The following is a 17206-nucleotide window of genomic DNA, read 5'->3' as shown; positions in this document are numbered from 1 at the left end:
AGAGATAATAAGATATGATGCGTTCCATCGATGGAAGCACAAAAAACCAAAACAGCAAATCCTGGCAAACACATAAAGTCTAGATAATTCGTAGCTCTACCAACAGAAGAAGCCCCAGCACGCAGCACTGGAAATTTTATTAAATGATGTTTATTTTCAGGACTATCTTCAAAAAAAATGATAAAAATAAATAAATAAAAGCTATGGCCACCAAAAAAATCAAAAAATACTAACAAAAAGGCGACAGCCATCCAAAAAAAAAATAACAAAACCCCAAAACCTGGGCATGAAGGGCCCACATCCTCGGATACCAAGTCGCCGAACTGGGCGCAGCTCAAAGCGGAGACTCGAGGCCCGAGCAAGCAATTTCAGTTCGATGATACGTCACTAGAGAAAGCAGGAAAAGACTTCCACACGAAAAGCATTTGGCTGATAATTGTACCCCTATCGCGCATCAGACTGCTATAGGGGAGAAAGGGATGGCGTGGAGCATTGGAGCGCGGTGGAGTGACTCCTGTTTTTAACTCAAGTTAATACACCCCGCTCCAATGAATTGTTACACCCAAACATAATTCTTAGGGGTGAACATGTCTCATAGGCTGAGCTTACTTAAATTGCTTGCTTGCTTGCTATATTTGGATGCCACTCTCACTGTATCTAATAGGTATTTAGCAGTGATATTGAAGAGGGGGGATATAACATACGGTGAAGCAGATGGGCTCTTTTCTGTTATATTAGATAGTGCTTCTCATCAGAGTTGTTAGTATCACACTCCACAGTATTAATACATATATTAACCATAACTAAGTTGAAGAATCGAAGTTTTGGTGGAAGTAATTTTCATAACGGTATCATAAATATAGTTTGAATTAATTTGAATTCGGACCTGCCCGTAGACATATTGGATATGGCCTAGTGGTCTCATTTAGTAAATACAGAGGCATTGTTTGTATTATATTTTTTCTCTTCCATATTACGGGTATTTAGTTAGGTCTTCTTCTTCTTTATGTGCCATTTCCGGTACGAAGATTGGCTCACACTATGACAATTCTGACGTTGGTGGCTGCTTCTCGGACCTGTTGAATAGAACTGCAAACGAACCAGACATTACGTTACATTTTTCTCCTTCCTGTGCTGCATTTACTTCCAATCTTTTCTTGTATAATCACATGTAACACTTGATATTTATCTCCGCGTGTAACTTTTCCCACTTATTGTAATTTTCTCATTTTAATAGTCAATACGACCTTTTTTTGTCTATTCAATATTTCCAATTTTCAATATTTTGTCTATTTCCTATCCGTTACTACTAGGTTAGTAATTTTGTCTTTCCAGAAGATTTTTAACATATTTCGATAAGTCTACATCTCAAATGCCTCCAGTTTATTTACGCATTGCTTATTTAGTATCCACATATGTACACCATACAACAAGACTGGCGAAATATAATATTTAGGCATACGTATTTTCAATTTTAGGCTTATATTTCGACTATAGTAGGTACTTGTTTCATGATATTAAAATCGGTGCAGGCTTTCTCTAGTCTTATTTTATTTCTTTTCTTCTTCGTTATCTTTATAACAAATTCTGATTGTTGATTGGTAGTAATTCAGTTGACACTAATTCTCCAGATGATTTACCAGAGAACTTCCGCCTCCAGAACCAGATTTGGATGATACAATTTTTAAATTGAAGTGTTGAAGCGATTACTTATGTGAAAATAATTCTACAGGCTAAAGAGTCTGTGGAAGAGTTAGTGACGCCAAATGCGCCAGAAATGTTCAAAGAACTGCCTTCTTCTTCTGTGAGTATCAGTTCCACAGGAAAAAAATCGGTTAAAAGTAAATACAATGATTTCTACGTAGAAATTGGATTCGCTGAGACCGGTGACAACAAACCACAGTGCGTAATTTACGACAAAGTGTTGCCAAACAGTTCAATGTTTCCAGCTAGAATGCGTCGTCATTTTGAAAAGGTGCATCCAGAATGCAATGGAAAACCCACCGATTTCTTCAGAAGGAAGCACTGCGAACTAACACATGCCCAAAAAACTATAACTTACCATTCAAAAACAGTTAACGAAAATGCTTTGATGGCGTCTTACTTAGTCAGTTATCGGATTGCTCAAGCAGGTGAAGCTCACACAATCGCGGAAAACCTCATAAAGCAGTTCGTCATAGACATAATTGAATATATGTTGGATGATAAAGCCAAGAAACTAGTAAGCAAGGTACCTTTGTCAAATAATACAATCTCGCGCCGCATTGGAAACTTGGCAGAGGATGTGAAAGCTACCTTACTTTCTCGAATAAAATCTACCAAGTTTTCACTACAGATAGATGAGTCAACAGATGTAGCCGGGTTGGCAATTTTAATAGCATTTGTGCGGTACCAGTACTTGGAGTATTTTCAAGAGGATCTATTTTTTTACAAACCATTGGCCACTAACATAACTGGTGCCCAAATTTTCAAGTTAATAGAAAGCTTTTTCACAGAGAATAGCATTCCCTGGGATGACTGCGTCGATGTGTGCACAGACGGCGCAAAGGCGATGACTGGAAGAACGTCGGACCTCATTTCAAAAATAAAGGAAAAAGCCTAGGAATGCAGCAGTAGCCACTGTATCCTCCATCTCCATAGCCTCCCTTCGAACAAAATGCCGCTGAAGATAATTAATTTTATCAAATCACGATTACAGGGCTGTTTAGAGTGACGTGCGATGACATGGGCAGTATACCTTTGTCTTTACTACTTTATACGGAAGTAAGGTGACTTTCTTACGGCCTTAGAACCTTCCTAATTGACAGCAATTTTGCCTTAAGTGATCGATTGTGTAACGAGCATTGCTTAATTAAATTGGCATATTTAACAGATAATTTTAACAAGATCACTCAAGTTAGTCTCTCACTTCAGGGAAAGACAATAACTGTGTTTAACGCCAATGATAAAATATACGTCAATAGAGTATAGGAAGAATTTAATTTTTTGGACAGAATCGGTGAAAAATAAAAATCTGGATAGCTTTCTACTAATCGCAGAATTTAGAGAAGAACTGGAATCGGACATAACTGAAGCTGTCTAACGAGTTCCACACTCATCTGCTTAATTTACTTGAAAACTTCCATAATTATTTTCCTGAGTAATTCCACAACAAAATTAAATAAAACTTCTGGGTTGCAGATTCATACCTTGCAATGTTAAAAAAAACAGCTTCCTTAACATCTCAACAGTATGAATGCCTGATAGATTTGACATCGGATTCTGCGATAAAAAAAATATTTTGAAAGTAGATTTTTGGTGTCAACTCAAAGACGAATTTAAAATTTTGTCAGATAAACCAAAAATTATTCTTCTCCCTTTTGCAACAACATAATTATGTGAAGCAGCATTCTCTGCCTATCTGGCCACTAAAACAAAATATAGATCTCGACTGAATGCGGAACTTGACATTCGATTGCAGTTATCCCAAATTCAACCGGATATTACTAACCTGTGCAAATCAAGACAGCCTCATTCTTTACATTAAAATGAAAACATTACGTTAATTGTAGAAATAGGTTTCAGGTGCAATAAGGTAAGTACCCCCTACAGAATTTCTGTCTTGAATAGTGCTCCTCGACCAAAAAACTGTGGGAAACGTTGCCCCAGTGCAACAGAAAAAAACTGACGCAAAGCAGTCCCTGCATCTCTTAATTTGCCAAGTTTATCGACCACGTAACCTAAATGACCAATGAAAAGGTCATGAGGTCGATAAATCACTGGGAGAAAGTCAATGTACTGCAGCAGCCAGTCTATCTTGTATTATATGTCTATGATATACTTTACGGAAGATAATTTTTTAGGTTAATTAATGAATGCGGTCTGGCATGGGTCTGGCCTTATGTTAGGTAGAAAAATCGTAAAAGAAAATGGAAATGTGGTTGATGTATCGTATCAGAAATCACCAATAAAAAGAAAATGTAATTTATTTTTAATGTTTAGATGATATTACTGGGCTATTCTCGTAATGGGACAAAAATATGCAAAGCGCGAGTGTGACCAGTGCAACCGAAGAAAAGATGGTATTGGTTCACCTCTTGATGTACCTAGACTGTTTTCTGATCCTATATTTCAACTTTCCTTGTCTATATTTTGAAATTATTAAGTTCTTTATCTTTTTACATAGTATATATATCTAACATAATCACTTGGTATTTTTTTTTATTTCTAAACTTAATGTTTGGGTATCTTCATTCGTCTTTTGGCCTACAGACTTTTATTCTTTTATAACTATTCATTCCATGGTGCATTTCCTGTTGCCTTTGTGATTTCTACCAAAATTTTTTTGAGATTAAAGATATATAGGAAATATAGAAATTAAGATATTTATCTGATATTTCTTTGCTTGGTTAATTTTGCTGAGCTTTTTATTTCTTGACGCTATATTTTTAATGTGCCTTTTTCTAAGTAGTATTTATTTGTATGTGACAAATGCACAAATGAATAAAATGCAGATCTTATGTCCTTTACTTAAAAATATAAACAGTAAGTCATTTGAAAAAATTTTTTTTATTATTTTAAATAATCTTTGTGACTTCTCTAACGTTATACGTAAGAAAAATATTTTATTCATAAATATATTCTTCTTATGATGGATGCCATTAATTGTTCGGTTCTAACACTTCTACACTTCGTGAACACTTTCTTTCCGAAATAATTGGTGCACGTACTGGTGAACAAAAATCAGGAACACTTTCACGGGAACAGTCCCTCATTAATTCTACTGCGGTATTACTACATTCAACCTTTTTTTCAATGTGTTTGTTATCACTGTTTTTAGTAGTCAATGAGTTAGAATATGAACTAGAACTTTTATTTAATTTTACGTCTTTATTAACAGATTTTTTGACGACTAATTTTTTTTTATATGAATGTTCTATAGATTTGTGTAGGCTTGTAACGGGCATCTTACAATTAAGGTTTTCTTCTGGTCCTATAGTACTTTTTCTTCTCACGGCATTTTTGTCTAAACGTTTAGTATTAGTAGAATCTTTTTTAGAACTATGCTGGACACCAATAGACCCCACATCTGCTGTTTTACAAGTTTTCTTAAGGTTTTCTATTGTTTCACCTTGGCTTAGAATTTCTTGGTTTTGCTTAGCAATTGTCTCTGTCATAAGAGATAACTTTTTTTCTAATAACCTTATAGTTTTGTTCATTTCTATTTCTTTCCTTGGAATATTGGATGATACTGGAGTAAGAGGTTCATTGTTTGAAAGTTTGTTTAGTTCCAAATCTTCCAATTCCTTTTTGAGTTTGTCCCTTTCTTTTTTTAAAGAACTGATTTCATACGCATGGCTCTTTTCCATATATTTGATAAGACATTCTAGTTCATTCTTTATTATCTTCAGCTCATTTTTTTCTTGCAGGGCCGTTTGTAGTCTGCCCTTGATACACTCATATTTATCTTTAATTTGCATTAACTCTTTTTTTAACTGTGTTTGTATACTATTAAATTCAGTTTTAATAGCCTGAAACAATATTAATTCTTCTTTGTTATTAGTGTGTAATTCCCCATTTGAAATTGCTGTTTTGACTAGATTGATTATGAACGATTTGTATTCATCAGGTCGATCATGTTTTTTTGTAACATCCAGAAGCATCTTGGCATCGTTATGAAGATTATTTATTAAATTTCCAACATAAGACAAATTATCGGCTTCCTCAATTGACATATTAATCTGTTTTTGCAAACCAGACACCTCTTCCTCTATAGCGTTTAACACTCTCAGTTGTTTATAGTTTTCTTGTTGCTTTTTCAGCTCCACACTCTTTCTTTCCAATTCTTTTTGTTCTTGCTTAATATTCATTAAAATATTGAAATTTAATTTTTCTTCTGGTGATAAACAAAGAACTTGTTCAATCAGACAATTCCTTTCATCTTCTACAACTACCAAATTGTTACAACTAACCTGAAACGAATGTAGATTTTTCCTTAATCCAATCGTTGCCTTCAAAAGATCGTTAAATAAATCTACCCAAAAAGAACTTTTTGTTATAACTGTGTTAGTGAGCGAACCATTTTTTTCAGAATTTCTGATTACCTCACAGAGTTTCTCAACAAGCTTTCTTAGTAAACATTCTTGAGAGTATAAATTTTTTGTGAGCTTACTATCAACATTTTTCATATACTCATATAATGAAGATAAATTACTCTTGATATTGTTTTCTTTTTTAAAATGTTCTAAAGCTAGTGATATAGGTAAACTTTCACTGGTTTCTGAAGTACACGTTCGGGAGAGGTCTATAAGTTTTGGATATTCTATTTCTTTTTTTAAATAATATAATATTTGCAGCTTCTGGTTTTCTAATCGATGCTTTAAAGTACTGATTATTTGGTTTTTATTGTCTAAAATAGATAAAAAGGATTCGTTTCGAAAATCTGCATTAGTTGTTAGATCCATTGAGGACGTTCTATCATAATCGACGATCATAGTGGTGGTATAGATTATAGATATTAATAAGGCTGTAATTTAGTAGTGTACGCACATCATAAATATGTAATATAGACGCTGACATTGAAGTTTTTAAAGATCTTGTGTCAAAAGAGACAACATTGCTTGACTATTCTTCTCTATTTTCTTGTTGCCATTTACCTTTTGGAACACAACCAAGTTTTATTTGCTTTTCTTTATTTTGCAATCGATACGTATAAATATGTTACGTGTCAAACTTATAGAAAAAGCACGAGCAAAGAAATTTTCAAGAATGTATTTTTCTGTGCAGCTGACAGGAAAGGATATACCTCACGTTTAAAGCTCTCATATCGGCCAAATTTGTCATCACTGTAAGATTTTTATGATTTTATTTTACATACAATAATAAAATGATCCATTTCCCTTTTTATATATGAACGGCGTTATGCATCACTAGACCAAGCGCCAAAAATTGATTTTGAGATATTTGACTTTAATAGAGTTTTCACTCTATTAAAATGCAGTATATGTTACAATAGTCGTAATTTTTTGTTTTCGAAGACAGTTTTTTATGATTTCTCTAAGTGCGAAATAGTAACTTGCTAATGTTGAAGAAAAGCGAAAAAAAAAAATAAAGAGGCTTTTGGTCGACTTACGATTTTTGCCACATTATGTAATTGTGTTATAGGTCAATAGATCAAGCGACATGGAGGTCGGACATAGCATAAGACAGAAAGACGACAGATGGAATAAGATGAGTATACACTGGAGACCATATAGTTACAAACGAAAAGGAGGAAGGCCACAAATGAGATGGTCAGATGACTTGAAGAAACATGCTGGCCCGAAGTGAATACAAACTGCCTGGAATAGAGAGACGTGGAAGAAGGAAGAGGGGGCCTATGTCCAAAATTGGACAGCAAATGCTGTATAGATAGATAGATAGAAATTTCTCGGTAATGAAAAGAACAAAACAAATTCAATAGACCATCAAAAAACTGCTCTATCAGCAGTGGGTTTTAGTGTCGACCCGGCTGAATTTGATGCAGATACAGTCATCATCCGTTCTGCGCTTGCTGCATTTCAATCCTATGATTCTATGTCTGTTGTAGCAGAGGATATTGACATTTTTGTCTTAATCACGGCATAAGGAATTAAGTAGTCTAATGTTGTGTGTCCAAAGTGTCCAATTTTTTTAAACCTTCAAAAGTGGGTAAGTCGCATCATTTGTACTGTCATTTAAGTTTTATATATAGTGACGTCATTGCAGATAATTCGCTGTTTCCCCATACTTTTTCAGGTTGCGACACAACAGCAGCAGCTTACAAGATCGGCAAACTTAAATTTATCAAAATTTTACAGAAACATCCTGAATAGCTAGCGGAACAGCATTATTTCTCAGTGAGAAAGCCGAGCCATCTTTGTTCACTATCTTTAGCGAACGTTGTTTCTTCTCTTTATATGATATGATGGAAATAAAGATGATTCTCTGACAGCATGAGATACAAACGATTCGCCAAGACAATGACCAAAAAAATATTTAACTTATCATTGCTTCCGCCAACATAAGATACACCTCATTTCTACAGTCTTACAGTTTATCACCATAAAATAATGCAATCCTGAAATTTGGGGCTGGAAAAAGCATACAAAAATTTGAATACCAATTAAAACTGTCTTAACTCCAGCACCCCTGAACTTCTGAAATTAATTTTCTGCAAGGGAAACTGTGGAAAAATGTGTGGTTGCCGAAAAAAGGCCTCAAATGCTATGCAGTATATCTAAACTGTTCTGGTGAAACCTGCAGTAACATTTCAAAAACTTCGAAGATGAATTACCCACAATAACGCCAATTCTATATCCCGTTTTCGGCAAAGATTCGCTTTCAATACTGAATTAAAAACGCTGCCTGGACTATCAAAGAAAATGCTGGAAAACAACTTTTTAAATATATAATTATGCTCAATATTATCTCGCTTGGAAATTGTTCGTAGATTAGGCCTAATGGGGATACCACTTCGCTGTTATATATTTTCAATATTATTATATGGAGCTGAGACTTGGATATTAAAAAACGGTAATTTAAAAAGAATTGAGGCTTTCGAACTCTGGTTATACCGCAGAGTATTAAAAATATCATGGACTGATAGAATTACAAATAAAGAAGTACTGGAGAGGGTTGGTAAAGAAACAGAACTAATCACCAATATGTGCCACTATACAAACCAGAAAACTGGAATACCTAAGCCACGTGATGAGGGGACCAAGATATGAAATTTTGAGACTCATCATACAGGGAAAGATTCAAGGAAGAAGATCTGTTGGCCGAAGGCAGAACTCATGGTTGAAGAATCTACGTGATTGGTATCAATGCAGATCGATCGATTTGTTTAGAGCAGCAAATTCAAAAATAAAAATAGCCATTATGATTGCCAACGTCCGTAGGGAGACGTCATTCTAAGAAGAAGGATACCACTTAAAAATCTCGCCTTCAGACTTTACCTCATAGATGGTCGGGAAAAAAGTCGATAATAAACTAATGATAACATAGGAATATTAACAAAATGATAATTTATAGGAATAAGGAAATATATAATATAAATATAAGCCTAATGGTTCGTTTTTATCGTATTCTTACGAGTATTGAAGAACCCGGTCAACTTTGGAGTGATTTACAGAGTAAAACCCAGAGTAATTAATGAAATTAAACAAATTTGTAATGAAAATTATCTGTTGAAAAACCATATATAATATTGCTCTGATGTTGTTTTTATTATAAAATCCCAGAAAAAAGTTATAAGGCCTAAAGGAAAATTTGTTCAAAAATTTTTAGTTATTTTGTGAATTCATTTTTCATTTTATGATAATAAAAATAATTTGTAGACAATTTAATTTTCTTTAAATAATGCCTAATAACATTTACTGTAGTGTTGCAAGTTTACGAGATACAGCGCGAAACCACTTTGCATGCCTTATTCCAAGATGGCGAGTATTCAAGAACCCAGTCAACTTTGGATCGCTATAAAATTCAGAGAAATTAATAAAATTAAACAAATTTGTAGTGAAAATTAGTTTTTGAAAAACCCCCATAATATTGCCATGATGTCATTTTGTAGTAAAATGGAATGATCTACTTTATCAAAATCTTCATCTTGAATGTAAAACTTACTCTCCAAATCTTCATCATATATAGCCCAGTCTGGTTATACAAAAATCATCGATTTCACGGCAAAATGTTTCGCAGATAACCGAAGCTTTTAAGACATAGGTGGGGGTTACTAGATGATGAATAGAGAAAAAGATACTCCTATTTTTACCTTGCGTTTTTTTTTTTTAAACAATAATTTATGGTCAGAATTTGATTTTTTATCTATAAGTTTTTTCCCTTATAATTTAAATCAACAATATTTATACCATTTTTTTATATCAAGAATATCTTTGTTTTCCCGTTTTTTCAATTAAAATTGATAAATAATTTACGGAGATATTTGCAAAAAAGCAGTTTTTTTGCACTAATTTATAAATTTAATTAATTTTTTTATTAACAAAATAAAATGTTATTAATACATTTCAACATTGAGGAATTACCGTCCTTTAAATTTGTGCGAAATTTTCCCCCGATCGGTCAAATAGTTTAAAAGTTATTCAATTTGTTTATCCCTGGGACTAATTATTTAAACCATTGAACTTACCATATGAATGATGCTAGACACATTTAACAAATTTCATAGGATTCTTTAAGACTCATACTATCTCAGAAGTTAAATGAATATTGAGTTTTCATCGAAATTATTTACAAAATAAACGTTTGAAAAAGGGGTATGTTTTTTACTTATAAACAATTGTAATAACTTCTATATTTTTCAAGCTACAGACTTGTACGTACAACCATTAGATAGCTGATAAAAAAATTCACATTTAACAAAAAAAAATAAACCTTCTATGAAAAATAGGAACAAAGTTAGCGACAATTTTTTTTGTTAATTATATCTCCATTATTTATAAACATTAAGAAGTAAAATTTGCACAAATTTTGAATGAAAATCTAAACTTTATATTAAATTTTCTAGCTATAAAATTCATCCAATTTTTCGAAACGAAGTTACTTTCGAAAGATCGACATAGGAAAGTGGAGGGGAAACTGTTTTAGTTCCTCGCTGCAAAATTTAATATTATGGTTATGGATTTATCATTCAAAAGCTTCAACAGTTCTGTAGGAATTTCATCAGGTCCATTTGCTTTTCCATTTTTAGCGTTTCTTATTGCGTATTCTACTTCTTCTTTCAATATGTCTGGCCCAGTTGCATTGACTATCTGAGTTAAGTTGTTTCTATCGTCGTCAAATAATTCATTCAGGTATTCTGTCCATCTTTTTATTTTATTCTCTAGATCTACAATAAGATTTCTATCTTTGTCTTTAAGTTTACCTATTTGGCATTTCTTTATGCTTCCTGTTATCTCTTTTACTTTTTTGTGCATATTGAACGCATCGTACTTTTTCTCATATGTTTCCATTTCTTCATATTGTTCTTTAATCCACTCCTGTTTGGCTTCTTTTATTCTCTTTTTTATGTGTTTATTTATTTCTTTGTATTTGTCTGGGTAATTCTTCATCTTTCTTCTTTGTTCCATCAAGTCTAGTATATCTTGTGTCATCCACCCCTTATTCTTTGTTGTTATTTTTGTAAGATGTTTCTTTCCTGCTGTTTGTATAGCTGTATTTATGTACTTTAATTTTTGGTTAACGTTGTTTGTATCGTTAATTTGTTGCTGCACTGAACGGAGGTTTTCATTTATTTCTTCTCGTGTTTCTTGTATATTTTTGTTTCTAAGTTTATTTCAATCTAGTGCCTTTCTGTGTGGTCTTCTTATCTTTTTTGGTCTCGCCTCTATCACAGTAACTACCGGGTTATGATCTGAGCCTATATCAGCTCCCGGATACGTCTTAGTACATTTAACAGCATTATGATACCTCCTTGCTATCATAATGTAGTCTATTTGATTTCTCACTATTTTTTCTTTGGTATGTTGTGGAGATGTCCATGTATATGTATATAACCGTCGAGGAGGTAATTTGAAAAAGGTATTTGTTATTACGAAGTCTTCACTTTGGCAAAATTGAATCAATCGATCTCCTCTGTCATTTCTGTTTCCAAGCCCATATTTTCCTACTTGTTCTCCTACCTTACCTTGACCCACCTTGGCATTAAGATCGCCCATTAATATGTTAATGTATGGAAAGACTGACTTAATAAGTGAAGATAAACAACCTGCAACAAAAAGGTTCAGACCTGACAGTGAAGTCGAATAAATGAACCAAATTTTAACTTTTAAACCAATGTATGTAAAGAAAATAAAAAAAGTAAAGTTCAATAAACATTGCAAAATTTAATAAGGCAAGTGATGAAAAAATCGACTTATTTTATCAAAGCAGTAAGGCAGTAAGTAAGGAGGTATATATATATATATATATATATATATATATATATATATATATATATATATATATATATATATATATAACATATGTTGATTTTCCGGGATTTTCCGAGATTTATGGGGGGTGAAAATTATGTCATCATTATTAATACTGCGACAGACTATTCGAGCAAATTAAAAAAAAGTAAGTACTTAGGGTGAATTTCAAATGGACTCAATTTTTCCGAGTTTTCCCATATTTTCCGGCCAGTGAAAACTATGTAGTTATTCATATTTCGACGAGCTACCCCAGAATAAAAAAAAGAGGCTTGCAGCTGCAAAGGTAGCCGAGATAATGTAACTTTTTCCTACGTGTTGCAATTTGAAGTCCCGATGCCGAAAAAAAAACGGAGCTGAAACAGATATCCCCTCCACTTTCCTATGTCGATCTTTCGAAAGTACCGTCGTTTCAATATAAAGTTTAGATTTTCATTCAAAATTTGTGCAAATTTTACTTCTTAATGTTTATAAACAATGGAGATATGATTTTTTTAAAAATAGTCACTAACTTCGTTCCTATTAGTCATAGAAGGTTTTTTATTTTTTAATGTGAGCTTTTTTACCAGCTATCCAATGGTTGTACGTACAAGTCTGTAGCTTGAAAAATATAGAAGTTATTACAATTGTTTATAAGTAAAAAACATACCCCTTTTTCAAACGTTTATTTTGTAAATAATTTCGATGAAAACTCAATATGCATTTAACTTCTGAGATAGTCTAAGTCTTAAAGAATCCTATGAAATTTGCTGAATGTGTCTAGCATCATGCATAGGGCAAGCTCAATAGTTTAAATAATTAGCTTCAGGGATAAACAAATTAAATAACTTATAAAATATTTGACTGATCTAGGGTAAATTTCGCACAAATCTAAAAGATGGTACTTAATTGATGTTTAAATGTGTTAATACCATTTTATTTTGTTAATAAAAAAATTAATAAAATTTATAAATTAGTGCAAAAAAACTGCTTTTTTGCAAATATCTCTGTAAATTATTTATCAATTTTAATTAAAAAAACGGGAAAATAAAGATATTCTTGACATAAAAAAATTACATAAATATTGTTTATTTAAAATATAAGGGAAAAAATTTATGGACAAAAAATCAAATTGTGACCATAAATTATTGCTTAAAAAAAACGCAAGGTAAAACTAGGAGTATCTTTTCATCTATTCATCATCTAGTATCCCCCACCTATGTCTTAAAGGCTTCAGATATCTGCGAAACATTTTTCCACCTTTTTTTTTAACCAGACTGGGCTAATAATTCTAAATAAATTTCATCAAAGTTAATAGCAGTATCAGTATTTTCTTTTTCTGGGTTAATAATACATGACTTGGAATATTCTTTCAAACACTTACTACTATTTTTTTTTTTTTTCAATAAACCTTCAAGCAAGAGCATATCGGTAGTTTGATTGGCTCTAGAGCTGTTTTTTTTTTCATTCCCCAGGCTCACTCATTTGGGTCTAATTCATTACCAAGCCATCGCTGACGTTTATAACAATTCCTAAAGCTATGCCGAACAGCTGTAAATTCAGTCATGGTTAAAAAAAAATTTTTGCGCTTTTCTTTTCGAAACTTGTAACTCAGTTCATTCAAATCTACTTCAATGCCTTTTTAACCACCATAAACATTTTTAATTTTTAAAGCTACGAGTCTCGGAATCGAATACTTCTGCATAAATAAAGAATGCACGCGAATAGGTGACTTACCAGGAAAACTAAAGAGGTGTGCAGAATAGTTTGAGGAACTGCAAAACTCAGAGGTAAATATCAGTGAAATACAATCACAATCCGGACCAAAGAAAACCAATATTGAGGCCGAAATAAACTAACCATCAGATCAGGAGATAAAGGAAATAATAAAGCAGCCAAAGAATAAAAAGAGTCCAGGAGAAAACGGTATAACAGCAGAAATATTCAAGGAAGGTGGACAGCTATTGCTTAAACGAATTACTAACCTAATAAAACGAATTTTAAAAAATGAGAAATTGTCACAAGGTTGTAAAAATGCATCCATATATCTGATCCACAAAAGGGGAGATAAAAGCCTATGCTAAATTATTAAGGAATTGCTTTTTTTAGAAGTAACATATAAGATATTAATAAGAAACCGACTAACAAAATTTGCAATTTGCTTTTTCTGCAAAAATCAGAATGTTACTTCTCACATCCAAATGAAATCGTTTTTCTCAAATCCGCCCTGATCTAACTTGCAAATAAAAGATTGTATACATATCGACTGGTCCAACGAAGACTGTAGTAACTCAAATTTTCCACTTTTTGAGTTACGAGCGCAAAACAATAAAACATAATGATATCTTCCCCAGGAAAGAATCGTATCTCAGTAAACGTAGTTATGCAACCAATATTACGTGTAAGAGTTTTATAGTATCTCCGATTTATGAAAAACAACCGTAGAAAATCATCGTATCTTGAGTTACAATAGTCTTCGTTGTTATCTGAGGCGATAGCATAGCTATCGTAACATGAGTTACTACGGTATTCTGCGTTAGTTTAAGGTTATGTTCAAAAGTTTAGTTTTGTTATAATTGCCATAATGTGTTCCAGAAGTGAGTTAATATTGGAATTAGCTGAGAAAGCGTATAAAAACACTGAAACGGATATTTCTTATCGTTCTTTTGAAGGTAAATTTATAATAAACTTTATTTAAAATAATAACAGCAAAGTAAAAACCTACTTATTTTTTAAGGTAAACATATTGCTGAAAGTATTGTAGAAGAAAGCAAATACAAAAAGGCGAATGAGGATCCTGGTGACCACGAGACTGATATTAATCCTGAATGTTCTACAGGTTGGTTTAAATTCCGCATGAAAAAATATTACGTAGGCATTTACCTCATTTTTGTTTAATTTTAGTAAGCTTAGAAGAGAATGAAGCCAATAGGAATGAAAATGAAATAATTGATAAGGAAAGCGATGAGAAACCATTTCATGCAGACTCTGATACTGACCCAGATTACATTCCGACAGAAGACAAAAACATCCCTGAAGTAATAATTGAACCTAATAAGAATATAACTGAAGCAACCACAAATAGAAAGAGAAGAAGCAGAGGCAATATAGAGAGAGTAAGTAGGAAAAGAATTAGAGACGTTAGTAAGTGGGCGGATAAAAAATCTAAAACAAGTCTAAACCTGGGACTTGAACATGAAAATCGAAAAGGTATTCAAATTAAAGGAAGACAGATGGGTGCACCATGCGCATACACATGTAGACTAAAATGTGCTACCAAAATAGCTAAAGAAGATAGAGACCTTTTTTTCAATGAATTTTGGAAGTTAAAAGATCATACGAGAAAGTGTGATTTTATTGCTCGTCATGTGAGACAGGTTGCCAAAAAACAAGTAACTATTACTGCAGAACAACGGTCTCGAAGAAATTACTCTCGAGAATATTACTGCTACATTCGCAATGAAAAACAACGTGTTTGCAAAACTATGTTTTTGGAAACCCTTAACGTTTCAGAAACTTGGATCACTACAGCTAATAAAATTTTCGCATGAACACCAAAATTCTATAATGTTTAAATACGAATTCGATGATGGTTTTAGAGGTTGTGACATAAAATTAAATCGAAAATGCAGAGGACGGCCTTCCACTACTATCAAATTTCCACCGAAACTGTATGATGCACCATTACCAATTGAAGAAAAAAAGCTAAAAGGATTACTGTGCCTGTGTAATACCGGCAAAATACCCACAATGTACCATGGATTTTATAAAAATCTTAATTCAAAGAGTTATGTACCTCCTAAAGTCGAGCTCGAAGTTGATTCAGTTGAGAGCGAAGAAGAGTCGGATGAGGAAAATTGAATTAAAATATAAAACTGCAAATTATATCAGTAGCTTCTTCAAAATGTAGCATTTTATATAAATAAAGTTAAGAAACAAATAATTCTGGTATTTATTACTTTAAAAATATCTCCATCGAAAACTATAGTAACTCATTCAAAAGTCACTTATGACCATTTCTGTCTTAAATCTGTTTTACCCTTGTAAGATCATTATTAAAAGTATCACTTAATGCTATAAAAACATCCATTTAATAGATTAATGAATTTTGGTAACAGTGTAAATACATTTTTATAATTATCTCAATTACATAAAAAATGAGTTACTACAGTCTTCGTTGGACCAGTCGATATATCAATACAAGAAGCAATTTGATATTTTTGAAAAGATAGAAGACAACATCTGGGGTGCTAAGCATTTGACACAGTAAAAACAGTCGCTATCTTAAAAGCAATATCTGAATGCAGAGTAGACCCCAGATATGCGAATATTATTCGTAATGTATTCGAAAATGCAACAACTGTAAATCTTCATTGCATGACTGAGAAGATAAAAATTGGCAGAGGGGTGAGGCAGGGAGATACTTTGTCGCCAAAACTATTTATAACAGTCATGGAATGATAAAATTGTTAGTAGAAAGAAAACCAGAGCAGAAAACAAGATAAGAGTGACCCCGACAAGTTATATTAAAATTCAAGAAGTCTTCCCTCTCTTATCTCTATTTCCCAATTTCTTATCCACATGTTTCGTATGTTTTCCTTACTCGCTTCCAGTCTCTTTTTCGTGGTTATTCTCACTTCTGGACTTCTCCTTTTAATAGGAACTGACTGACCCATTTTTCGTCTGCCATTCTCGCCTAATGATCCATAAAGAAAAATTATAAAAATGCATAGAAGATTGAAATAAAGATGTACATAACACATGAAGATGGAAATAAATAATAAAGAAACGTAAAAAAAGCTCTAAACAGAATATGGCATAAATATAGAACAAAATAATTAGTACTTTTGAGGATTATGTAGTTAGTATTGTATGATTTAGGATTGTAACTCTTAAATCCTAGGCCCCCAAGAACCGTTGAGCTAGATAAATAAATAAATAATTAATAAATTGAAAGATTTTGCCTATTTACATTGAAACAAAAAATTTGTTATTACTATGTTTAAAGTAATTATTGCCTTTGTATAACGATTTGTACTTTGAGTGTAGATAGTTTCTTATTACCTTCAAAAACCGCCAAGAGAACGATAACCAAAAGGCACCAAGAGCAATTCTTCATTTTTTCATAACCTTTTACTCGTATATCACAACAATAAACTATTTCTTTTATTACATTACATGAAGTAGTTTTATTTAAGGACTTAAATATCACTGACTGATTCTTGCGACAAATCTAAATTCGGGTAAAAATTCATAACCGAATCTCGAGAATATATGACGGCCTAGATGTCAGGTTC

The 17206-nt window shown here is 32.5% G+C and overlaps 1 protein-coding gene across 5 annotated transcripts in view; it reads right to left on the bottom strand.

The window, feature by feature from the left end:
- The window catches only part of Hasp (Hig-anchoring scaffold protein), a 115229-nt gene extending 98023 nt beyond the window's left edge, over positions 1–17206 (bottom strand). For all 5 annotated transcript variants that reach the window (XM_072534278.1, XM_072534279.1, XM_072534280.1 and 2 more), the window contains exon 1: positions 16974–17206. In XM_072534278.1, coding sequence (XP_072390379.1) covers positions 16974–17028 — 55 coding nt within the window. In that variant the 5' untranslated portion in view covers positions 17029–17206. The remainder of the gene's footprint in view (positions 1–16973) is intronic.

Source organism: Diabrotica undecimpunctata, chromosome 6 (genome assembly GCF_040954645.1).
Source record: "Diabrotica undecimpunctata isolate CICGRU chromosome 6, icDiaUnde3, whole genome shotgun sequence".
NCBI classification, from domain to species: Eukaryota; Metazoa; Arthropoda; class Insecta; order Coleoptera; family Chrysomelidae; genus Diabrotica; species Diabrotica undecimpunctata.
This window is presented reverse-complemented; position numbering and strand designations above follow the sequence as displayed.